Here is a 26,136-nt window from a genome sequence, read left to right as displayed (position 1 = left end):
GATACGCTGTATTTGAGTGCACAAGAAGGAAACAAGACTACAGTTAATCCTGTCTGTAGCGATTCTTGTTAAAGCAACTATCAAAACTGAATGCAGGTCATTTAAAATTAGAAACAGAGATGTGAGAAAGCCTTCTTTTCCAGGAAAAAAATCCATTTTGGTGCACTTCTAAAAGACATGCTGAAGTGCTGGGTGCTATAAATTTCAAAGTAACGAGACAAAGAGCTCCCACCTTCCACAGCTGGGGTACTCTTAGCATCAGAAGCCTCAGACCCTGGTTCATCGGATCCATCATCAACTGGAATATGGAGGGGAGAGCCTGGAAATACACACATTCAGCACTCAGCATAAGGAGCCCAGCTCTGCAGTATGGCCTGACAACTATGCAAAAGGTCTTTGCGTTAAAGCCTGCTCATCCCCATATTGCAAAGAATGGGCGCGCACATGTGTTTGCTAGCTGGCAGTAATGGCAGACAACAGAAAGAGAAAGCAATGGTAGAAAGTACCAGACACAAGTTTCAGTGGCAGCAACAAAAAACAGCAAAGGCGAAGCTGTTAAGAGCAATTGATCTGCAAGGTGCATCAACTAGCAACAAAAACAAAACCAAACAGTCAAGAAGTCAAAAAGCGAGACAAGCCTTTTTTGCTCTTTCTTTTCAGTACAGATCAGTATGACTGCCATTTTAAGAACGTTGCGGGTCTTGCCTTGCTTGCGAGAAAGTGCATTTCAGGATACTAGAGCACGACAGTAATAGACACTTTTTATGGAAGAAAGCAAACAAAAATGTGCACTCCCCAGACTACAAGACCCACCCAACGAAGTGAGAAAACAGATCAACAAGGCCAGACATATACCCACTACAAGACAGATCCAGAAGAGAAAACAACAGAACACCACATGTTGCCCCATGGATGCCCCCCACTAAAACATATCAGCGATCTACAGCCCATTCTGGACAATGACTCTTCCCTCTCATTGGCCTTGAGTGGCCTGTACTTGCTTACAGAGAGCCCGCCCCCACCTGCCCCTGCAATCTGAAACAGCCACTCACTAGCAGCCAGCCACATAATGAGAATACAAACGCAGGGACCAGACCCTGCAACCAATCCAGATGCCTGCTCAGTCCGCATATCTATGCTGGAAAGATGGTCGTAGGACCTAATAATGTCACCCCTTAGGGGCTGATTCACTTGCTCATCTTCCAGTGTAATATATGCCATCTTCTGTCAGCAAAGCCCTTCTGCATTGGGCAAACCCAGTCTCTATGGAAAAGAATACATGGACACAAATCTGACGTAAGAAATTAACATTCAGAAAGCAGTGAGAGAACACTTCTGCCTTCCACGACACTGTATCACAGTTGCCACTGTGGAGCACAGGAACTTCAAAAGGAGATTAGAGTGAGATGCTGCTGAATTAAAATTCATCAACAGGTTTAATTCTATTGCCAGACACTTGAATCAGGATTATGCATTTTTATCACACTGCATGTGTTAATTGGCTCACCTAATGCCAGGATGTTTGTTTTCTGCACTGTAAAAGACCACTGTAAAAATGTGATTGTTGCCTTGAAGTACTTTCTGCATTGGTTTTCCTTCTGACCTCACTGTTTACAATTCTCACAACCACAAGCCAGTTTGCATGAACTTCTTTAAGGCATGGTGGGCTACAGCACGTAGCAGTGGCCATTTTGAATATTCAAGCAGCAGCTTGTCGTGTCGTCCAAACCCAGGCAGCGGGGGCTGTGCAAGGCTTAAGCAGCACTTGCATAACTCATAGCCTGTTCTAGGGCCTGTTCTTCTGCAAGGGTTGCTTAACCCTTGCACAGCCTTGCGCTCATATGACACAACAAGCCACGGTCACGACTTAAATATTCAAAAACTGCCTGACACATGCCGCAGCCCACCGTGGCTTAAACAAGCCATGATGGGCTAAGGTGATAATGAGAACTGGGTCCATACGTATTGTATAAAAACCCTGAAAGTCTCCATGTTACTCCATGCATCTGATGACATGGACTACAGTCCATGAAAGCTTATGGCAAAATAAATGTATTAGTCTTTAAGGTGCTCTTTGCTGTTTTTGTTGCAACAGACTAACAAGGCTACCCTCTGGAAATTATTCAGAATAAGGTTCAAAGTAAGTGCTTCAGCATCACAGGTGATCTCGGTTGACAGGCATCTGCTGGTCCATACTTTTAAAAATGAAGAGAGGTAGATATTTTCTTCTTTTTTTTGGTAATTTATAGGAAATGTGTCCAAAAGAGTAGGAATCTACTGTCCTCCTTCAACTTACATTTAGAAAATCTAATAGCAAAAATGAGCATGAAAGGTGGTAGTGTGAGAGGACACAATCCTGTCTCTTCATTAAGATCTGAGTCACTTTGATATTCCCAAGATGTACCTGACTACGGGGACGGGGGGATGTGAGGAGCTCTTGGACACATGGACTTGAACAACATGGTGGGCGGGGGAGGGGGTCGTCTACTGAGGAAAATTGGGGAACATGTCTTCGTGGGTCTTTTTGGTCTCTCTGCTGCCAGTGTATAATGGACTTTTAAGAGCTTTTCTCCTTTCCCCTTGAAGCCTGTATGTTACGAGGGAGACCTTCCTGCAGACCACATAATTTCCACAGGACTATAGATATTCTTCCCTTTATCATCAGCCAATGCTAAACGTTGAACAGGGACTACAGCTATGGACTAGGCAGCAGACACAGACAGGTTGCAGTCACAACTAAAAATTACTCTAGATCCTAGAATTCCAGGTTAACCAAGATAACCCAAGATAACCCAAATTCCACAAATACAAAATGGAAGTTGGTTACCTATAAGCTACATACTTTCAGAGTGGCTCTGGCCAGCCACATTAAGTGGGTAATGTACATGCAAATTATAACAGCATGGGAATATTTTGTGGTGTATGTGGATGGAGCATATAGATAGAGCCAAGGTCTACTGAAGAGGGTGGCAATAGGGGCTTCCAGTTAATCCCACTATTCTTTTCAATGCAAATAGTGGAAGTAAAAAGGGTTGCATAACTGGACAGGGCTATTTCAGAAGATCCTGGCTTATAGATGAACACCCTCAATTTTTTCTTCCATTCATACTAACCAGCAAATAATTCAATTGCAGAAAATCACGAAGAGATCTCTATATGGAACAATATGACTGCTCACCTATGCTACACATAGGTAAGCAAGACTTGCTTACCTACAGCAAGGTTTCTGCATGAGGTGCCTTCAGGCCGTACCTCCCCCTCTGCTGTCAGTCAGAGCCAAATCTGCATTTAAGTTGACTTCAGTATTCCTGTAACCAATAATGTACAGGACTACCTTGTTTTCAATTCATTTCATTTTTTGAAATGTTGAATCCTTGTCAATTAAGTGGATTGAAAACAAGATAGTCCTGCACATTATTGGTTAAAGGAATTCAGAAGTCAACCCAAAATGCAGATTGGCTCTGACGACAGCAGAAGGGGAAGTGTGGCCTGAAGGCACCTCATGCAATAACCTTGCTGTCGGTAAGCAAGTCTGTGTCTGGGCAAGGCCTGGTTTGGCGACCATCTTGGAACCTTATGTATGCCACTTTTGAGTTCTACTTGAAGAGGAGAGATTTAATAAATATAAATGACAGGACCTGTGATCAGCTGCTCCTTCAGAAATTAAAAATATATGTACATAAGGGGATTCTGGATATCTGAAGAACCACCTCCTCCTGGATTACTCTGCCCGAACATTAAGATCATCCACAGAGAGCCTCTTGTTATGTTCCAAACACAAGTTTGGTTAGAACAAGGGAGAGGGGTTTTTTCTGGATGCTTCCAAGACGGAGGGCTCCTAGTGCTACCAATCTGAACATACTGTTCAGCTATTCTGCCAGCTTTCCTTAACAGACTTTCTGTGGTAAGAAAAAAGATGGAAGAATTGGTGGGAAAACACAGGAGGTATAGAACTGGTAAAATTCCATGAATGAGGCAGGGAGATGGCAGGACAGAAGTCTTGTCTGGAAGCACCCGCAGACTTTGAACTCCCTGCCTAGGAAGGTTAATTTTGGCCCTTCAAGTTGGCATTCTGCCACAGCACTTAGAAAGGCTTTCCATCTTCAGCGGCTAGACTGTACTGTTTGGCTTTGGCATAATGGTATGTAATCCTTTTACATTTTTTTTATAGCTGCTGTTTTTAATAATTTTTGTTAATTCACTATTTTTGTTGGTTTTTAATTGCATTTTATGATCTCTGTTAGCTGCCTTGAACTGCACAAGGAAAGGCAGAATATAGATATTTTAAATAAATAAATAAATAAATAATCCTTGGCTTCAGAAAATATTTGATCAGTCAACTGATTAGTGTTCTAATACTAGACTGAGAGGATACCTCTCCTCCTCTTCTTCATCCAGCACTATCTGCCCTGAAGGATCAGTAGACTCTGTTCCAAGAATATCTTGGAATGAGGCCTGATGTGCTAGCAGGTTCTACAAGATTACAACATCTGAACTGAAGTTATTTGTTAAAAAGTCATTTGAGGTGAGGTCCATACTATTTGTCCCTTTGCATCTGCTTCATTTGGTCTTTGGAACAGGAGACCGTTCCAGTGCATGTTGCTCACAACTCTCCCTTGGTCAGCAGTAGCCACCCTTTCCTGCTCCATCCAACCCAAGGCGAGACTACAGTCATGGAGCTAAGCATGCCACATGATCCCACTCCTGCATTTAAGAGGTGGCACCATCTTCCACGTTTCATAGTAGTACAATTCTCATCGTGAGAAAAGTGCTCCCATTACTGGCAGTCAGCAGTCTAGACATCTGTGCCAATCAAAATCCAAAAGGCCTCTGGATATTCCACCGAATGTCCACTGAGAACTGAGCACCCTCAGATATGTTCTCTAGCTCTGAGGATGTACTCAACAGTAAAACCATAAAAAAATAGCAGCAGTTGAGGGTTGTGAGGTAGTTCCAAACATCTGCATATTTTCAAGCACCGTTGTCCCACATAGAAAGTACCTGGTTACAGTTGAAGGAGCTTTCTTTTTCATCAGTGGTGCGTTTTACTCGGTATCTTTTTCTTGGACTTCCTCTTCTTACCCATCTATGGAATCATTACTTCCTTTGTGGTAACTGGAAATCCCGGGGCTCTTTGACAAGGTTCTGAGACTTTTCATTGATTTACATAATGACACATGGTCCTCCATGAGCTGACCAACCACTTCTTCAGCTTCCTGTATGGCAGTGGCAAAGCAGGTTGTTATTCTGCCTCAGGCACCAACAGGATCTTTCCCCACAACTGGAATCACAGCTATATTTCTCTTCTCTTTTCACAAAGACTAGGCACTGAGGATACAACAGTGGACACTGTTTTTAAAAAGGCTCATCCATGCCACCCCAGCACTGGTTCAAACCAACAATCTCAAAGTTCTTTTGGGGGGAAGTCCTTGGGACAGAACACTGCACTGCAATTCTTATATTCCTATGTTCAGAGACATCTGAACTTGCTCTTTGCATTCAGGTGTGTGGATTATGACTGTATTCTACTATATCAGTTGTGAGCAGAATTAATTTAGACATTACCACATATTAATCTCAGTTGAGCTTATTTCCAAACGTGCAAGACTGCAAATGTAAGTACTGGAGTGTGTTATGGAAGGGTGGCTGAATCACCTTTGCTCACTGATCAGTCCTGGTGCAAATGTCCTTTGAGGACACTAATGTATTAGTATTACAGAGAACACTGAAGGAAGCAATCAAAAACACACAGATGGACACTTGAAGAGGCAAACCCTGATATCTCAGGTGGTGAGCCCTGGAAATGTTCAGGGTTTCACAAAAGTGGCAAGAGCATTAATTTTAAAATTGTGCTTTTTGAATACACACAGATAACGAGTTCCTTTGTAAGAAGAATATTTCTCTGCATCTAGTAACTGAAATCTATATAAGAGAAAATGTTTTCACAAGTCTTAAATACATACACATACATATTACACAAAGGACATGTCACACGCATTAACCGCAGCCCCTATCCAATGAATAATTTTTAACTTAAATCAAGGGACAAGAAGAGTGCTTGGTTGACAACAAAAGCTGTTAATTTCTGAAAAGCCTTTGCTTTCTTCCAATTAGGCTCCACAGTCCTCTGCACATTTCACACACTCTTCCAAGGTAAGAATCTATTTCCTAGTTTAAAATGTACCTCTCAGTGCGAGGGATGATGCAGCAGAATCTCTGAAAAGTGACAGCAAAGATGGCAATTCAGGTGCTCCAGTTTTTTACTCTGATATGCAACAGATGTGCTAGGAGTACAAGAAGATGGGAATGCTAATATTAAATTACAACAAATGGGCAGTATCTAATACTGCCTGCATGCTAGCTGGACCTACCACTAGCAGTTCCCAAAGCAATCTGAAATGAGCAAAAACATGCATTTCCGGAAGACTACAGATCAGTGGAGCTCCTAGAAGGGATTTCCACTGACCAGTCCCATTCTGGAAATGACTGTTTCTGCTCATTTCCAGGGTTTTTTGAACTACAAACATCCCCATTGCACAAGCAGTGGATCCCACAAGCACAATGGAACCGGTGAAAGCTGAGTGGCAGTATTGGATACTGCCCAATATGTTTTTGTCACTTTGAACATAATTAAATATCTGGCCACCTGGAGCACAGCTAAAAATGTTGATAATGTAGAAAAGGAAGATCAATGGTCCAGTTCAGACTTAACATTCCTGGCTTGCTAAAATCATAGTTTAACTGCTCCAAATGAGTGCCTATGGTCTCCCCTCTAAATCATCCCCTTGCCTCCTCCCTTGATGTACTGATTCTGCTTAGCTTAGATGTAACGGTTCTCAGTTACATCTGAAAAGGGAAACTGTGCTCAATGTCAATTTACTAGCCAGAATCTTCAACCATGGTGGTTTACAGTCCTGGTTAATAAACTGACCTTTAAATTAACCACAGTTCCCAATTTCATATGTAATGGAGAACTGGATCAGCACACAAAGAGGAAAGGCACTGGTCTGATACTTGATCCTGCCTTGCTAAACTATAGTGCAGCAAGAAGAGAACATAATGTCTGATCTGAGCCAGTGAGAAGTTGCCATATATATTTTTAAGAAGCTAACAGAACCTACTGGGACACCTTTATAGGCTAATTGTTTTATACAGCTTCCTTCTATAATTAGCTCAGAACCGGATTCAGTAACAATTTTGACTGGGCATCTCAAGAGCTGGAACAAGAATTATGGGTTATTCTTAGTACAAAATGTAAGTTAACAGTCATAAGGATGTATATGATATTCACGATATGCTTAACAAATCAGTAAGAAGGGTCCGTTTGGCATTACTGTTACGTTTGCTCACATTTAGCCAATTTGGCTTGTCCTCAGCTTGCGCATCTTTTATCTAACCACCTTCCCAGACCATGCCGTGAAGTAGGCTAAAGCTCCAAAATTCATGCTACTGTAAACCAGGGCCCCATCTACATGGTACCACTTTCACCCTTCACTCCGTTGCAACTGTGCAGCATTTCAGCTTCGAATTAGCTTCTGCTGCGGTACACTCAAGATTCACTGCAGGCTTCCCAAACAGATTCCACTGTGCCCTTTTTTTTGCCATTATACATTAATGCACAGCTGTGCAGGCCCATGAGCATGGGGGTGTGACACTTCAGTGGCTGTTTTGTATTTTAGGGGTTCTGTTGTGCCTGTCTGTCCCTCATTAGGCAAAATGTGGGTGATCTGTGCTCCTTCATTTCCACATTGTTTGTCAGTTCCCCAGCCCAAGACTCTTACGATGGTTCACACTCACAAGGTGTGAGCGGTACGTGCCTACCCATCGCTCCGAAATGGTGGCTGGAATGAAGTTGGTCCTCCCACAAGACCCCCGCCCCCATCCCTTGGGCACTGAGTCCAGAAGCAACCATTGTGAAGATACGAAGCTGCAAAAATATGTGAAAATGTGATTAAATAAATGAAAACGCCCCTCTGTGCCTCTGTAACTGCACAGCTGTGAAAGGATGGGGGAATAAAGGGGCGTCACAGAGTGATGCAAGCACTACACATGCCTACAACACGCCCACTGCAAAATGCGAAGTCAGTTTGGGGAAAGGACAGGTGGCTCGCAACCGCAGGAAACCCTCAGCAAACGAAAAACATTGCAGCAAAACACCTCCTTGGAAATCTGCATTTTCCAGGAGAAAACCACGGATGGCTGCAAAGTGGCGACTCTGTTGTCTGTCCTGAAGGACCTTGACTTGCTGCTGCCCCAGAGTAAAAGGCTTGTGTAGATGGGACTCGGGTGGTCTTAAGATATGCAGTAGTGTTTCTCTTGTTGTAACAGACTAACATCAAGTTTACAATCACTTTTCTAATCGCAGCCACAACGTTTAAGTGCCAAGTCTCCAAAACAGGAAATTCTTGACTACTGAACACAAAGCACTGACAGCAAGCAATGTAAACATGGACAATGATACTTTTGACTAGGATTCATGGACTAACCTCTCCTCAGTTCATTTACGCTTCCAGGCTGCATCCCCACAGATAGCCTTTCTCCATTTTTTTCACACTGTGCACCACCATCCTCCTGGATTCCGCCCTGTGGAAGAAGCTCTCTCCTGTCTCCCGCCTGACAAGACTCACCTGCCTGGTTCCACCTGGCCTGGCTCACCAAACGGTCATCTGTCATGCTGAAATCCTCATGCTGGTCAGCCATCCTGTCACAAGTATCTAGAAAAGGAAGACAAAAATAATATAAAAAACAAACTTCCCTGTGTAGCTCCTGCCAACTGCTTTGCAATGCATGCTTTCCATACAACTTACTCCACTATTTTGACTACCAAATCCATACCAAGTGCTCTTACCATCCTCCCTTGTAGCAGGCATCCCCACAAAATGTCATATGATTTTAGCAAGTTTCCTTCAGCTATTATTATATTTCTTTACAAAAGTGATTTACAGTCATATATATTCTTCAAGATAGATTAAGAGCAATGTTTTCCAGGAACATATAAAACAAATTGCAGGAACTGAAGATAGATGAAGGCGACTTGCTAAAGGTCTTCCAAAAAGAGAAAGGAGGACTTGGACGTCCATGTCCAACATTCTGTCCCCTGGGAAACTGGATGAGGCCCGCAAACTGTTAGTTGCCCATCTATAACATAGAAATTGATTTAATTCTAGCATGCACAGAACATAGGCATATGGTCAAGGAACACCTAATTACTTGGAATGAGTTCAAATCTCCTGGGCCAGATGAACTGCTTCCTAGACTAATAAAGGAACTGGCAGAAGAGGTCTCTATTCTCTTTGAGCAATCATGGAGGACGGGTGAACTTCCAGATGACTGGAGGAGGGCTAATGTTGTCCTTATCTTCAAAAAGGGTAAAAAGGAGGAACCAGGGAACTACAGACCAGTCAGTCTGACATCAATCCCTGGGAAAATTCTGGAGCAGATGATAAAGCAATCCATCTAGAAGCACCTTGAAAACAATGCCGTGATTACTCGAAACCAACATGGATTTGTCAAAAACAAGTCCTGCCAGACAAATCTGATCTCATTTTTTGATCAAGTAACCTCCCTTGTAGACCGTGGGAATGCTGTAGACATCATATACCTCGACTTCAGCAAAGCTTTCGACAAAGTGCCCCATGATATCCTGATGAGCTAACTAGCTCAAAGTGGGCTAGATGAAACAACGATCCGGTGGATCCATAGTTGGCTACAGAATCGGACTCATAGAGTGCTTATCAATGGGACCTTCTCAAACTGGGGAGAAGTAATGAGTGGGGTACCGCATGGCTCAGTCCTGGGCCCAGTGCTCTTCAACATCTTTATTAATGACTTGGAGGAGGAGGTGCAGGGAATGCTGATCAAATTTGCAGATGACACCAAATTGGGCGGGATAGCTGATACTTGGGAAGACAGAAACAAAATTCAAAGTGATCTTGATAAGACTGGAGCGCTGGGCAGAAAACAACAGAATGACATTTAATAGGGAAAAATGCCAAGTTCTGCACCTAGGAAGATGAAACCAAATGCACAGTTACAAGATGGGGGATACGTGGCTCAACCACACTACAAGCGAGAAGGATCTTGAAATTGTGGTCGATCACAAGTTGAATATGAGCCAATAATGTGATGTGACTGCAAAAAAGGCAAATGCTATTTTGGGCTGCATTAATAGAAGCATAGCTTCCGAATCCCAGGAAGTACTAGTTCCCCTCTACTCAGCACTGGTTAGGCCTCATCTGGACTACTGTGTCCAGTTCTGGGCACCACACTTTAAGAAGGATGCGGACAAACTGGAAAAGGTTCAGAGGAGGACAACAAAGATGATCAGGGGACTGGAAACAAAGCCCTGTGAAGAGAGACTGAAGGAACTGGGCATGTTTAGCCTTGAGAAGAGAAGACTGAGGGGAGATATGACAGCGCTCTTCAAGTACTTAAAAAGTTGTCACAGAGAGGAAGGCCAGGATCTCTTCTTGATCATCCCAGAGTCCAGGACACGGAATAATGGGCTCAAGTGACAGGAAGCCAGATTCCGGCTGAACATCAGAAAAAACAGTCCTGACTGTTAGAGCAATACGACAATGGACCCAATTCCCTAGGGAGGTGGTGGGCTCTCCCACACTGGAGGCGTTCAAGACGAGGCTGGACAGCCATCTGTCAGGGATGCTCTGACTTGGATTCCTGCACTAAGCAGGGGGTTGGACTCGATGGCCTTGTAGACCCCTTCCAACCCTACTATTCGATGATACTACGATTCTGGATGTGATAAGGAATATTAGATTTCAAGTAAATCAAAGATAGATTAGTATTAAGCTTAGATAATCATAACAAGGATGGAAGCAATTTGATGTCAGGGATTCCAAGCCCTCCTGCACAATAGGAAAGCAAAAGAGACTGGCTTAGCAACCTACAAGCTCTTTTTTCAGGTAATAGCACCTCTTCTCACCTAAAGTGACTACTAAGGCTGGGAGCTGCCCTCTGGGCCTTATTAATAAAACAGAGCTTTTGTTAAGAGAACTACTGAAACAGGGCAGTTGCCTTTCAACTCCTGAACGGATCTTTCCCCATGCTCTATAAGCTTTTTCTGGGCTCCCCCTCTCAGGGAGGGTCCTCCTGACCCAACTTCGGGCCGCCAGTCTGGTGGAAGGCCTCCCACTTCCTCTCAGCTCCGCCCGCTTAACTCAGTGGCGACCTCTGGCATCTGTCAATGCTGGTCCTTCCTCCCCCTCTGGCAGAGGCCAGGTTCCCATGGAGAGGGGGGAAGATGGCCTCTGTGCCTGGCCCTCCTGGGTGATAAGCCCTTGGAAGGTTCTTCACTGACGCCTGGAGAAACTTGGGGGATTTCTGGAGAATCTTGGGGAATCTCCTTCCTCGCTCCCTGTCCCAGCTGGGCTTCTTCTAGCTCCACCTCCAACTCTGAATCTGAATCAGAAACCAAATCAGGGAGCCTGGGCCCAATCCTGACATTTGAAACTTCAGATTCCAGGCAGTCAGAAGATGAAATATTCATGATCTTTTGAGTGGCAACCAATTTGTTGTGACCTAAGTGTTCAGCAAGAGCAGATTCTTTTGCAAAAAACAAACAAACCTTAAGATGCCCAAACTAATCCTTGAAAATATTTCATCAAACCTGCTTCCCATCATCACTACTATGCTACATGCCCCACCCATTTTTGGCAGGTTCCTAAAGGACCACCTTCACATAGACAAACCTGCCTGTGTTTCAAGACCAACCTCAATTTGAAATGTGGTAGAGTTGAGCAATAAATACATCATGAAATCTGCTACATCATCAAACTCGTTTTTTTGCTATTCTGTAGTCTACCCCTTGCACTTGAGTGTGTTGTTTATGCAATCACAAATATGACCTAAATCAGGTACAAAAACATTTATCAATATGGAGGTATGTTTTCTGGATTCCCTCCATCAAATGTCAAAATGTTTATATTGGTTTATTTGAAACAGAACAGAAAAAACTAAACGTGCACTTAATTTAACAGGAGTTTCATGTTGGGAGGAGGGAATTACCCACTTAAAATAAACCACTGTAATGATATACATCACATGATCATATAGTTCTCTTCTTCCTGTTCTTAAGTGGGATGTCATTTGACACCATTTACAGGGCAAGTAAACAAATTAAAAACCACCATGCAGTTCACAGCAAAGCAAAGCGGAAAATGGTCAAAAATGTGAAAAGTATTTTTTAAAGATATTCCATTTTAATATCAAGGAATAAAGTGAACTCCCTTCAAATTAACTGTTTCATATGAACAAGTCCCGAGTAGAACATCCAGTCTGTTGCATGTTTCAATTACTATGCTATTTAGTGAACAGTCTCTCTCAAGGATTTCAAGCTGAGCGTTCCAAAAAATTTGTTAACTTTAGTAGCTGTAAGTAAAAGAAATAACTGCATGTGTTCTCTTGAGGAAAGCTTTCCAACAGCAGTTTTTGCCTATGGAGAATAGTATTAAATAATAATAAAGGACATGCAGAGCAAAGTAATCTATGAACTAACAAGGAAGCCTCAAGTTGTGATCCTTGTGTTGTCCTAAGGCCACTTATAACTTATATCTACAAGAGTTCAGTCCACAACAATAGTCCAATTCTACCTCTGTTCTCCTAGTTTCTATCTGCAGATAGCATGAATGCATTTTGCAACCCGGTTTCACTTACAACCCAGCTTCTACGTGTACCTGGAGCCCACACTTTAGCAAAGGGGATTCATAAAGACATGACCACCTTGGGGTAGGGATAACAAAGGGCAGCTACACCTTTGAATTTTGTTTTACTTTCCTTTGCCCGTTGCAGGTATGTTGACCTGGCTTCTTCTGTTCCTGGCCACCGAGAAACACCAAGGCACAGAATAAGCATGGAGATGGGATACGGAATGGCTGTCAGATGGGCTTGGGTTGCTTTTTTTAATGTTGTAGGAATTTACATACTATCTGGGATACAGTTATGTTTTTACTTTTATTTATGTCTTGGTTTTTTCCCCCATGTTGTAATCTACTCTGCACCTATGAGATGTGACAGGATTTAAAAAATAGCCAACCAATTTTGGACTTGGATGAGCTGGGTCCAAGCCCTATCTCAGGCAGGATCTCATAGGATAGGTTCAAGCAAACCACCCAAATCTGCCTTGGCTATTTTAACCTCTAACATGGGAGCAACAACAATTTATTTCGCATGACTTGTAAGTATGAAAGAAAAAAGGTTTTGAAAGCATCTGGCATGCTAGAAGCACAGTACAGATTACACAGTCTGTAAAAGAAGAAAAGGGGGGGGGGACATACCACCCACTACTACCCCAAAAGATTAAAAAGTGGCAAACTAATATTCATATCCAACATATATTTCAAACCAAAGCTATTTGGCTTTTCAGACTGACATTTCTATGTTTTAGGGGTTTATGGTACATTCAACGTGACAGAAAAAGCACTGTGTCCCCCATCTTTGATCTCTCAATCAAACAGGCCAAGCAAGTACCTAATTCTGACAGATGTAGGGAGGGGAAGTGGCCATCCAGTGAGATTTGAACCTGTCAAACTTTAAAATAACAAGTGCCCTAGTACGTTCTCCACCAGAGAACCATCTAGAGTTTCATCCAAAACTTAGCAACTTCAGATTCCGATTTCCAGAGCTGTAAGCAAAAGGCCCATCGTCCTTAAGGGTGGGAGAATATGGTGCATAAAATAAGGCTACACCTTTGCTGTGTGAGTACTGGAATGAGTTGCCAAAGGCTAACACCAATGTCCTGTTAAAATACTCGCAGGGGAGAAGATAGAAGGTCAGAAGCAACAACTATTCTCTGTAGGTTATCCTTTGGAGAATGTCACAATGTTTTGATTCCAGCACCTAAAAAAGCCAACGAGTAAGGATGCGATCCTATGCATGTTTAGACAGAGAAAAGGCCTACAACTCCCAGCATGCCCCAGCCAGCAATGCATAGGATTGTGCCCTAAATATGTTACGCTACACCAGTGAAAGCAGAACAAGGAAGGAGAGATATTATCCTATTTCCCTTGTGAAAATGAATGGCGATTACATAGCAGAGTGAAACTCTAGAAATTTCCCACTTGCTATTTTAAAATCTTTCCTAAACTTCTCTACTTTCACCTTACCTGCTACTCTACTGGATCTCCCTGTACCCCATCTCTAATATTAATTAGACCATTACTTCTCCATACAGATACCAGGCCGGATTCAGACTTAGTCATACTCAGTCACATCAAAACCAGTGGGACTTAAATTAGTCATGACTAACTTAAGTCCCATTTATTTCAATGTATCTACTCTAAATATGACAAAGTCTGGATCCAATCCACCCTGCCATACCTTCTGTTATTTGTCTAATACAGTTTGTACATCCTCCGGGGAAAGACTGACTTTTTTTCTTTAATTAAAATAATTTTATTTTATCCATTTTATCCAATTATTTATGGCAGATTACAGTTTAATTAAACAATAAGATACAATTAATAACAAACATGAAACAGCAGATAAAATTCAGACTAGAATCCCAGGAAAATTAAACTTAAAACATCTGCAGATAAAACACCTTCCAGAAAAGAAAGGTCTCCACATATTGGCCTGGTCTGCACATAATTCGAACCCATAGTATGGGTTGTTGAATTCCGGGTTGTCATGATGTGTGAATGCAGCCATGCTAACAAACCAGAAACAACCCAGAAACAGAACCCATGGTTTGTTGTTCGGCTGTGAACTCTGGGTTGTTTAAACCATGGGTTGTTACATGCGAACCCAGAACTGTGGGTTGTTTTGCAGTACTACAGCCAGTACTACAGTATACAAAGGCCTTTCGGATACAGGGAGGGTGCACGCAAAGGCGGAGGGAAACAAACAACCCAGGGATTGAGAAAACCAACCATAGTTTGTTCTACAGTCTGCCAGATAAACCCTGGGTAGGGCAACAAACCATGGATTAAAGAAATCAAGAGTTAGGGTTATGTGCGAACCAAGTCAATGATGGAAGGTCATCAACAAGGGGGCAAAACAGGTTTCCTCCTCTCCAACATCCCAACCAAACACAACATAGATGTTGATGGGGTGTGAAGAACAGCCTCTCCAGAAGATCTTAATAAGCATGCAGGCCCATATGGAGAAAGCAGTACCCAAATATCCAGGTCCCAAGTCATTTAGGATTTTAAAGATAATAACCAGTACTTTGAATTGGGTCCAGAAATGAATCGGGGTCAGTACAGCTGTGATAACAAGGGAATCACATGCTCCTGATAATTGGCTCTGGTCAACAGATTGGCTGCTATTATATTTTGGACCCACGGATGTTTCTGAGCACTTTTCAAAAGGATAGCCCCACATGGAGTGCATGCCATAGTCCAACTGATAAAAAACAACGGGAATCCCCTAGAATCTTCTGGAATTGCCCTTTAAGGAAGGACCAGGACCACTGCAAATGGTGTCTCCAAGCCCCACCCCAGCCAGGCAGTTGAGTCTATGCATGGCACTATCAAAACGTTCCATGCATAGTCTAGCACACTTTTGGAGTTTTATAAATGGCACACAGTAGTAAAGGGGGGGCTGGCTGTGGACCTCCAGATTTCCCCAGCAGAGCTCAGCCCTCTGCCCCCCCTCAGCTACTCTTTAAGAGCCGGGGGGAGGGGTTGCATGCTCCTGCTGGTGCTTGAACAGGCCATGTGAGTGAAGTGGAAGAAAGAGTTTCACTTTTGCAGCAGAAGCTTGAGTAATCTCTTCAAGAGCCAGAACAATCCTGTGCCCAGATGGAACCAGGGACAATTCTTAGATAAGTTGCACTTGTTTCTTTTCCTCCAATCCAAAGTTTTCTGCCCTGGGCTTTCCCAATTAATTGCAATAATAAATACTTAAGTTTTTGGAGAAAGTCTGACGCATGCTGCTGTTCTCATATAAACAATAGCACCTGTCCCAGGGGGTGGGCAACTTGTAGCTCCAGATGCTTATGCTGGCTCAGGCTGATGGAAGTTGTAGGCCAAGACATCTGGAGGGCCACAAGTTGCCCACTGCTAGCCTATCCGATCATTCACCTTTGACCTTCAGGGCAGTTGACTTACAGAGTCAAAAAGGAAGCCTATTATTGGAATTCCCTACAGGCTAGCTAGAGAGCTGCAGAGTGATTCCTTCCTTGGCTGAGGACTGTGATGGAGGAGACCTAGGCCTCAACACGGCTTTGAGCTCTTTGGAGTGAGAAAAAAGCAGGATATAAAGGGAATAAATAATAAATAAGAATGCTCAGTTGCATCCCTGTGTTGGTTGCACCAGGCGAGTGTATCTTCAAGAAACTGAAACTGGTAAAAGATTGCCTAAGATCCACCACAGGGCAAGAAAGGCTTAAACCATTTTATTATGGTCTCAGCAGAAAGTAAGCTTCCTAGGCAAATTGTAGGACTTTTTTCCTGTCTAAACATGCACAGGATTGCACCCTTAACTGACAGGTTTGCCAAAATGAAAGCAATGAAGAAGTCATTTGGGTAGGCTACCTGTTTAAGTATTAGATTATTCACTAATTGTAATACAGGATTTTTGTTTGAATTACACAGTATTTCATGACTAAAATTAAGAAGATAACTTAATTATCTTCAATAATGTTTACAGATACTATGATTATTAATAATTTCCTGAAATTGTAAGATATTCCTTTTGCTTTCATTAAAGTAGGTTTGCCTATCTAGTGATTTGGCATTCATGGTTTTTAAAATTTATTTATCATAATTTAAATACTACAGGCTAAAGTATATAATACATTTATTAGGCTGCTATTCCACATATTTAAATATGCTATCTTACCTACTGACAGGAGGGTTACAGGGGAAGAGACCCAGGACGGTTTTGCCCTCGGTTACACAACACCCCTGAGTAAACAAACACAGCTGCAAATAAATGTTATGGTCGCCTGACAATTGTTTCATAACCCTCCTCATAACTGGAGGGTGATGAAACGAACAGGATGATCAATGTGCAAATGGCGGAAGACTCAAGCTGAATCCAGCCAATAACAAGCTAGCGGTCACATTAGAGCTTACACTGTGGCATTGATGGTGTTGGAGAACTCTTACTTCACCAGCACTAATGCACCTGCTCGGTGTTGTCCAGCAGAACACTCAGAGGCAGCCTGTAATCCATAGGCAAGCCACTTTGCAGGAAAAAACCCTAACGTCGGCTCCAACCTGGATGTCACGGCTGCCAGAAGCAGTTTCAGTGGTCATTAAAGCTCCATTTGGTCATTTTTTGCTGGACACTTTTCAGTTTATGGACAAGTTGCTTCAAGACATGAGATCCATATGTGCTCTGGATTCTTGCCCATCCTGGCTTAGGCCTGCCAGGTAAGCCCTAAACAGCTGGTTTATATAATAAATGCTTCATCACAGGAGGTGGAGATTTGGACAGCCCTGAAGGAGACTCTGGTGAAACCACTCCTGAAAAAAAATGTTGCTTGACCCAGCTGATTTTAATAAGTATTACCTGGTAACAACTTACCCAAGTAAGATCTTGGAGCACCTTGCGATGAAGAAGCTCCAAGGCATTCTTGGATGAAACTGATTATTTGGATCCTTTCCAACCCGGTTTCTGGCCTGATTTTGAAAGTGAAATTGCCTTGGGTGACCAGATGGATGACCTTTGCCAGGGTCACCCGAGGGTTTCCTGAAATACCAATTGCCCTCATTATGAGAGGCACTTCTGGAGATGACACATATTTGGGGGGATTAATTCTATTATGGCTCTTGCATCATTTTACTCACCTGCAACTGAGGTAATACCTTCCTCTGGCAAATTAATGCTGTCTAAGAACGTAAGAAGAGCCAAGCTGGATCAGACCAAGGGCCCATCTAGTCCAGAATTCTCTTCACACAGTGGCCAACCAGCTGTTGACCAGGAACCCACAAGCAGGACATGAGAGCAGCAGCACCCTCCCGCCCATGTTCCCCAGCAACTGGTGTATGTAGGCTCACTGCCTCTGGTACCGGAGGTAGCACATGACCATCAAGACCAGTAGCCATCAATAGCCTTCTCCGCCAGGAATTTGTCCAACCCCCTTTTAAAGCCATCCAAATTGGGGGCCATCACTACATCTTCTGGTAGTAAATTCCATAGTTTAACTCTGCGCTGTGTGAAGAAGTATTTCCTTTTATCTGTCCTGAATCTCCCACCAATCAGCTTCATGCGATGACCCCACTGAGTTCTAGTATTTTGAGAGAGGGAGAAAAATGTCTCCCTACTCACATTCTCCACACCATGCATAATTTTGTAGACCTCTATGTCTCCCCTTACCCTCCTTTTTTCCAAGCTAAACAATCCCAGCTGTTGTCACCTTCCCTCATGGGGGAGATGCTCCAGCCCCTTGATCACTTTAGCTGCCCTTTTCTACACTTTCCCCAGCTCTACAATACTTTTTTTAGGTATGGTGACCAGAACTGGACACAGTATTCCAAGTGTGGCTGCACCATAGATTTGTATAGGGGCAGTATGATATTGGCAGTTTAATTCTCAATTCCTTTTCTAATTATGCCTAATGTCAAACCCACTTATTTGAACCCACAGTTCTTTCTCTTATTAAGGATCACCTCCCAAACACACTCTTTCTTCTTCTCTTTGTGACACACACACACCACCCCAAACCCTTAAGAGTGGCAAATGGAGCTATGCATTATCCCAAAACACTCTCCATGTCCGGTTACCCAGCAAGCCTCCCTAACCCCTCCCATTGCTGTCTGCATGATGCTTTGACTTAGATTCCTGCCTTGAGCAGGGGGTTGGACTCGATGGTCTTATAGGCCCCTTCCAACCCTACTATTCTATGATTCTATGATTCATGGTGGGCAGCTGGTTGGCCACTGTGTGAACAGAAGGCTGGACTAGATGGACCTTTGGAAGCTATTATATGAGTCCAGATGTATAATTTGGTTCGCTCTGACCTATGGGTATGAAGAGGCTTCCTTGGCTGGTCTCACCACAATTCCCTCCTTTGGCTACAGCTGGGTTGTGGTACACAAGCTAAATCCTGCCTGATATCCCTTAGGTCACCAGTTTAAAATTCACTACTGGCTTCAGATAGGAAAAAATTCTCCACCCACAGGAAATAGTTAAGGGTGCAATTATATGCATGTTTAGACAGAAAAATGTCCTGCAATGCCCAGCATGCCTCAACATGCATAGGATTGCACCCTAAGAGTATAGAAAATGGTATACATACAAATTAACAAATATGATAGTTGGAAACTGTAAAAAGATGGCACTTTATTAAAAGATGAAGCATTTTTTGTTATGTACTGGAATGATAGTCCAAGATAATGCACAACCTTCTGTTGTCATTAGGGCTCCTATACCCACTTAGCTGCATAGTGCAAAAAGGGAAAACTAAGGTGTGTGAAGTAAAACTGTAAATGCAGCCTCTCAATGTCTGAATACTAGTGAGGGGAAAAATAAAAGACCATCCACAGCTGATACACATACCTTTTGATGATGTCCAACCCATACTAAAACTTTATGCCTGGATCATGTAGCACAATAATGAATATAATAAAGTAGGTTATAATTTTTCACAGAACAATTATGTGAGTATAAGAAAAAATTGCTATTCGACAACAGCAAGAATTATTCAGCACCCAACTAGTTTAGTGTTCCTAGTTCTTTTCTTTTTTTTAAACAGACATGGACTTGCATCCTGTAGATTCATAGATTCATAGAATAGTAGGGTTGGAAGGGGCCTACGAGGTCATCGAGTCCAACCCCCGATGTAATTATAGTGCAGGCGGTTTACAGATCAGGGATGCTCCTTGCACTTTGTGTTAATTAGCATTCTCACATGGAACAGATTCCTGGAATTCTCAATTTTGTTTCTTCCTTGGAGAAAAAGAAGTGGGGGCGCCACTGGTGCCAACACCTATGGTATGGACAGTGTCGAAAACTGGGTCATTTATTCTTGCATTTCTCCACCAAGGGGACTGTGCCATCCTGAGGATTTGGTCAGAAAACGGGGCCATATCCTCCAAGGGAGAAGCTGGGTCTTGAATACCCACAACCGCATCTAGGGAAAACAGGGACAGAAACACAGAAGAACAGTGACGGACCAATAGTTGTCCGTACCCAACTGCAGTGAAGTACCCAGGTGGACAGTTGATTGGGAGCTGGGGGGATCTTTTTGACCCTTTGGCAGTGGCAGCAGTGAGGTGCCCACATTGGAGGGAAGGCCTGAGCCTGGGAGCCCCACTGACAGCAGCTGTAATGTACCCTCTGATAGTTGTAGCCGTCAAAAGAGAACTGAGGTAATAGGCAGGAACCCGCTAGGGACATGTGCAATTGGATGACGGGGGAGGGTTCCCACCAAAAATTGCTCAGTTACAGAAGTTTCCCGAATGGGACTCCACACAGGTGCAGAGCTCGAATGTGTGAGGGAGAGAGTTCACAACGAATTTGTTCTTCTAAAAAGGATTTCTTTAACCTAAAGAAAATAGTCTTCCATCTAAAAAAAACATTGTTCCTGCTTTTCTTTTTGTTAGGCAGAGTTGTTAATATGCCATTCTGATTACTAAACAGCCACATTATATTCTTTTCTCAGAAATTATTAGCTTTAAAGTTGAGTTTCCTACAGCTGAGGAGTACATGCCTTCTCTTAGCATAAGGAAGTCTGCGAAGATCACAAAGGGAGATAGATATCTGATCAAGTGGATCAGCAGTAGAGCCATCACCATACACGCCCGCACCATTTGTACCAAGGACACATCCGTCGCCCCACAGCACCAACATTTATTCGAGGGTGATAGTTTTTTCCAAAACAGGCGCTGCAGTCTCCAGTATACCCAGAAGAGCAACTTTTGCTGTATAAGGTGCAATTTCAGTTCAGGGGATACAGACCGTATGGAAGATATCGCTACCTTCCATTGGCATAGTGGGATTTGGCATTCTAGTTCCTTATTCCACTCTTCTCTGAATGTCTGAATGTCAAGTTTAGCATGTGTTAAGAGCTTTTTGTAAATACCAATTATTGGTTTGGTCACCTGCAAACAGCTAATCAGATCTTCCAGTAATGCTGGGGGTTCCAAAGCACTGAATGCTGCTGGGCCATACAGGGTATGGAACGTATGTTTTATTTGAAGGTGCAACAATTGGGTATTTTGAGGTAGCTGATATTTCCTCTGTAGATCTACAAAGGAGAGGAGTTCACAGTCCTTGCCTATTATCTGATCCAAGGTGAGGATACCTCTCTCAGCCCACTGCCTCCAGAGAAAAGGGTGTCCAGCAATCTTCAAAACTGGGTTGCACCAAATCATTAGTTTGGCATCCAAGAAAGGATCAAAGCACAGCTGACACATCAGCATTTGCCATGTCCTTCTGGCAGCCTGAATGGGGGCGTGGAATAAGGCCCTCTCTGTTCAGGTGTGTGGAGCCCAATGCCATCCACTGGGTTATTGGTGTCAAACATGCAGATTCTAGGCCTATCCAAGGAGGCTGTTATAGTGAGGGGGTGGCACATGGCAGAAGATATGATTTCTGATATAAATTTAGATCAGGGAAGTTAAAGCCGCTTACATTCATGGGCAGCAGACATTTTCTAAGTGAAAAGTTTATTTGGGGGGTGGGGGAAGCCTCCCCAAATAAACCTAATAATTTGTTGAATCTTTGGAAGTATGATTTAGGTACAGACAGTTGCATGCCTTGGAAAACACAGACTATCCAAGGCAAATCATTCATTTTAAGGTATTAATTTTACCCCAAACACTGAGAGTGAGTATGGACCCATCTGTCTAGGTCCAAAGCAATTTCAGCTAACAGAAGGGTCAGATTCAATTTAGTCAATTGGGAAATATCCTTGGGGACCTTTATTCCCAAATAAACTATGGCATGAGTACATTGTTTGAACTGCCATCTGGAAAACAGGGCAGAGGAGGGGTCTGTCCCCAAGGGCTTAAGTTCTGATTTATCCCAGTTGATCGTGTATCCTGATATTAACCCAAATGTGTTTATTGATCTGATAAGCTCTAGTACACAGTTTTCAGGATCATCAGTAAACAATAATATAACATCTGCATAAAGAATGATCACTGTGGAATGATGAACAAAAACCCATATTGCCCTGTTTTGTTGGATGGTGGACACCCCAGGTGTGTACCCCTTTCAAGCGGGAATAGCGGGAAAAGGATTCCACTGGTCCACACCTGTGACCTTGGGTTTGCATACAGGATCTTCACCCAGGCCAGAAATTCTTGAAAAAAGCCGACCTGTGAAAGTGCAGCAGTGATAAATAGCCAATAAATATTACCAAAGGCCTTTTCAGCACCTAGTGATATGGGTCTCCTGGCAGCATTAAGTGCCACTAGGTCTACCAACAGCCTCAGATTTCTTGCTCCCTGGCTGGTGCGTATGAACCCTGGTTGGGGTGAATTAATGTTGCTATTATTTCTTGAACTCTGTTAGCTGGTCCAGCAGTGAGGATCTTGGCATCTATGTTAATCAGGGAGAGAGTGGTCTATAATTTGCAAAGAACCCATGATCTTTTCCCAGTTTGGGGATGACTGAAATGTGAGCGTTTTGCAGAGTGTGCATCACTGTGCATATTTCAAAAATATCCTGACAGAACTCCAAAAATCTGGGTGTCAAGAGTTCAGAATAGGCTTTGTACCACTCCATGGGGAACCCATCAAGGCCAGGGGCCTTTCCTGCTTTCATGTTTTTAATAACTCCCTCAATTTCTTCCTTTTACAGGATTCCACTAGGAGTTCCTTTTGCTGCATATCCAATTGAGGAAGGTTCAGATGGGAGAGAAAAGCCTCAACTGCCTCTGCATCAGGGGTCCTATCTGCTTTAGAGCACTCAGAATAAAACTTATAAAACTGGGCATTAATATGCTGTGGCGTAGTGAATGTGTTGCCTACCTTGTCTTTAGTGATATGTATTGTCTAGGCCACTGTTGTTTCAGGTGATGTGCTAAGATTTTACCAGGCTTCGCCCCTCATTCCCAGTACTGCTGGTGTAGGTACGTTAAATAAAACTCTGATTGAGATGTCAGTAACATATTAAGAGCATATCTGGCACGTTGCAATTTGGTGTACAGGTCTAGGGCAGGGTGAATTGCAAACTGGGATAACAGTAATTTCACTTCCTCCTGGAGCTTATTCTCCTGTTGTAGTCTCTCACACTCCTTATTAGAAGCATAGGCTATGATTCTGCCACACATAAATGCCTTACAGGCTTTCCACCCAATTGAACATAAGGTTGTGGACCCACCACTGAGAGTAAAATAATCACCCAGCTCAGAGGTCATTTGCATTTGTAACTCTTGATCATTCAAAAGGGAAACATTCAGTCTCCACACACTTGAGGGTTTACAGTGCAGCCTCAGGTCCAGATTCAAAAGAATTGGAGCATGATCAGAGATAGCGATTACATCTATCTGGCAGGCCTTGACATGTTGAAGGAGTGCGGAACAGATTAAAAAACCCTAGACAAAAACAGTTTTTATGAGCTGACAGTATGATGGTATAGTCTCTCTCGCTGGGATTCAACACTCACCACACATCTATTAGACCCTGTAGCCATACAGGCCTTGAGAGTGGAGCGGACTGTGGAGGATAACTGGGGGTGGGGTGGGGGGGCGGTATTCCTATCTAGGATTGGATCTACAATGTCACTGGAGTCTCTTCCAATTATGAACCGGTTGTAGGCCATAGAAGATGGGGCAAAAGCAGCTGTGAAACACGGAGGAAGAATCTAAGCTGGAGTCATACAAATTTACCAGAACCAGTGTCGACATTACAGTCTTAAAAACTGAGATGAGAAAACGTCCTTCCTTATCTGTTGCCTAGTGCAACACTGAGACTGGAGTTTGCTTGTGGATGAGCACAGCTACTCCTTTCAATTTCTTAGAGTTGCCGCTAGCATACACTTCACCCACCCAATTCTTACAGAGCCTATACTTATCCTCAGTGAGCAGATGGGCTTCCTGTAAAAAGGCTATATCAGCTTTCAACCTCTTAAGTTTGGTAAGCACCTGTTTGCATTTGCTGGGTGTACCCAGGCCTCTAATGATCCAGGTAATGATGTTTAATGTCATGACAAGTGTATTGAAGTTGGAACTAAGGGAAGGAGTGGAATAGGGTAAAAGCGCAGCCTAGTACAGCTTCTTACCAGCATTTCATTATTGTCCATAATCTGATCAATATGATAAGTGGTAAAACAGGTATGGCTCCAGATGTGAGCATGGTCCAGTTACAGGTCTCCTCCACGGCTTACTTTGGTGTAGCCCATCCAAGTAAATAATGAAAAAATAGAACACGTAGTTAAAGCAAACAGGCAGAAAAGTAAACAGAAAAACAGCACAGATGTTGGTCACTTGAATAAAACAATAGAAAGGGCTCACATAGCGGCCTTTGCACATCCTACGTACATTACTGAACCTTTCAAACTGCTTCCAGACAAGGGCTCTCCCACCTTCCATCTTATCCATGAACCCACAGGTTCCATCCTGAACTCTGAACTTCAAAGAGACATCAACAGGAGGCCCACATAAAATATCAGGGGGTTACCTCAATACCCAACCTCAGAATCCATGTTGCCTTCATATGACCCAAGGTTACTTTTATTTTTATTGAGAATAATAGCCATACTGATAATAGTAATAATAATTATACTAATAAAACTAGTAATAATAATAATAAATGCTATTATAACAATATAAGCTCTAAAGTAATACTTGAATAAGCCCATATGATGCTCATATGGGCAAAATGTAAGAATTAAATCAACTCAAAACTTCATATACTATTTCTGTGGTATTAGCTCCACACTGCCATCATATGGCCAGCCAAACAATATTTATCCATAGGCTGTATTATAAGAAGTACAACTGAGACAGGTAGAACATATCTGTAATAAACCTTAGGCAATCTGGATAAATTTTCTCAAGAACACGCTCACGGCCTCACTCTTCAATCGGGTGCGCTGCTGGGGGCGTCTAGGCCCAACAAGAAATCATCTGCTTCTGGAGCCGTCTCGGAGTGAAAACATCCATCATGCTGGGCACAGAACACAACAGAAAGTGAAGGCGGTAAAGCATGTTACAAACATGCGCCATTCTCCTTGCTCCGGTAAAAGGCTCGCCTCCTCCTCTGAATAGTCCGGAAAGATCCTAATGCCTGTATCATTAGATCCCCAGCGCAATGTTCCTTTTTTGCATGCTCATTTTAAAATATCCTCTTTAGCGGGGAAGCGCAGGAATTGTATTTATTTATTTATTTAATTTACAATATTTATATACCGCTCCACATCAGAAGATTTCGGAGCAGTGAACAACATGATAAAAGAATAAAACAACAGGGTAAAAGAATTAAAATATTTTTTAAAAAGACAAACCCCAACAAAGTGGAATTTAACAAACCATGGCTGGTCATGCAAGGAAAGCCTCTTGGAATAACAACTTCTTCAGGAGGCGCTGGAAGGAACAAAACGTTGATGCCTGCCTGACCTCTAAAGGCAGGGAATTCCACAGGAAGGGGGCCGCCACACTGAAGGCTCTTTTCCTGGTGGACTCCAACCAGGCCATGGGTCCATGTGGAACCACCAGGAACATGCCCTCTGATGACCTCAGTGACCAGGCAGGTTGGTAAGGAAGGAGGCACTCTCTCAGGTATCCTGGTCCCAAGTTTTTCAGGGCTTTGTACACTAGTACTAATCCCTTAAACCTGGCCCGGTAGTGAATAGGCAGCCAGTGCAGTTCCCTCAGCAAAGGAGTTACACGCTGAAAAGGGGCAGCTCCCAACAATAGCCGAGCTGCTGCATTCTGCACTAGCTCCAGCTTCCGGGCCAGCCTTATGGGCAGCCCCACATACAGCACGCTGCAGTAATCCAGTCTTGAGGTTACTAATGCCTGTACCACTGTGGTCAAGCTATCCCTGTCCAGGAGAGGCCGTAGCTGGCGAACCAGCCGAAGCTGGTAAAAGGCACTCCGAGCCGCCACGACCACTTGGGCCTCCAGTGACAATGATGGATCTAGGAGTACCCCCAGACTACGGACCTGATCTTTCAGAGGGAGTGCAACCCCATCCAGAACAGGCAATTCTGAGCCTATCTCCCAGACCAGGGAACTACTCATCCACAGGGCTTCCATCTTGCCAGGATTCAGCTTCAGTT

The 26,136-nt window shown here is 43.2% G+C and overlaps 1 protein-coding gene across 1 annotated transcript in view; it reads right to left on the bottom strand.

The window, feature by feature from the left end:
• Nucleotides 1–26,136, bottom strand: part of LOC146340908 (microtubule-associated protein tau-like) — a 160,333-nt gene that overhangs the window by 79,665 nt on the left and 54,532 nt on the right. Inside the window, exons 4-5 of the mRNA XM_084804475.1 lie at nucleotides 8,628–8,714; nucleotides 233–319 (exon numbers count right to left, since the gene is read on the bottom strand). Coding sequence (XP_084660601.1) covers nucleotides 233–319; nucleotides 8,628–8,714 — 174 coding nt within the window. The remainder of the gene's footprint in view (nucleotides 1–232; nucleotides 320–8,627; nucleotides 8,715–26,136) is intronic.

Source organism: Heloderma suspectum, chromosome 6 (assembly GCF_057233095.1).
Source record: "Heloderma suspectum isolate Gila_16-S chromosome 6, 16-S_ref, whole genome shotgun sequence".
Classification (NCBI taxonomy): domain Eukaryota; kingdom Metazoa; phylum Chordata; class Lepidosauria; order Squamata; family Helodermatidae; genus Heloderma; species Heloderma suspectum.
This window is presented reverse-complemented; position numbering and strand designations above follow the sequence as displayed.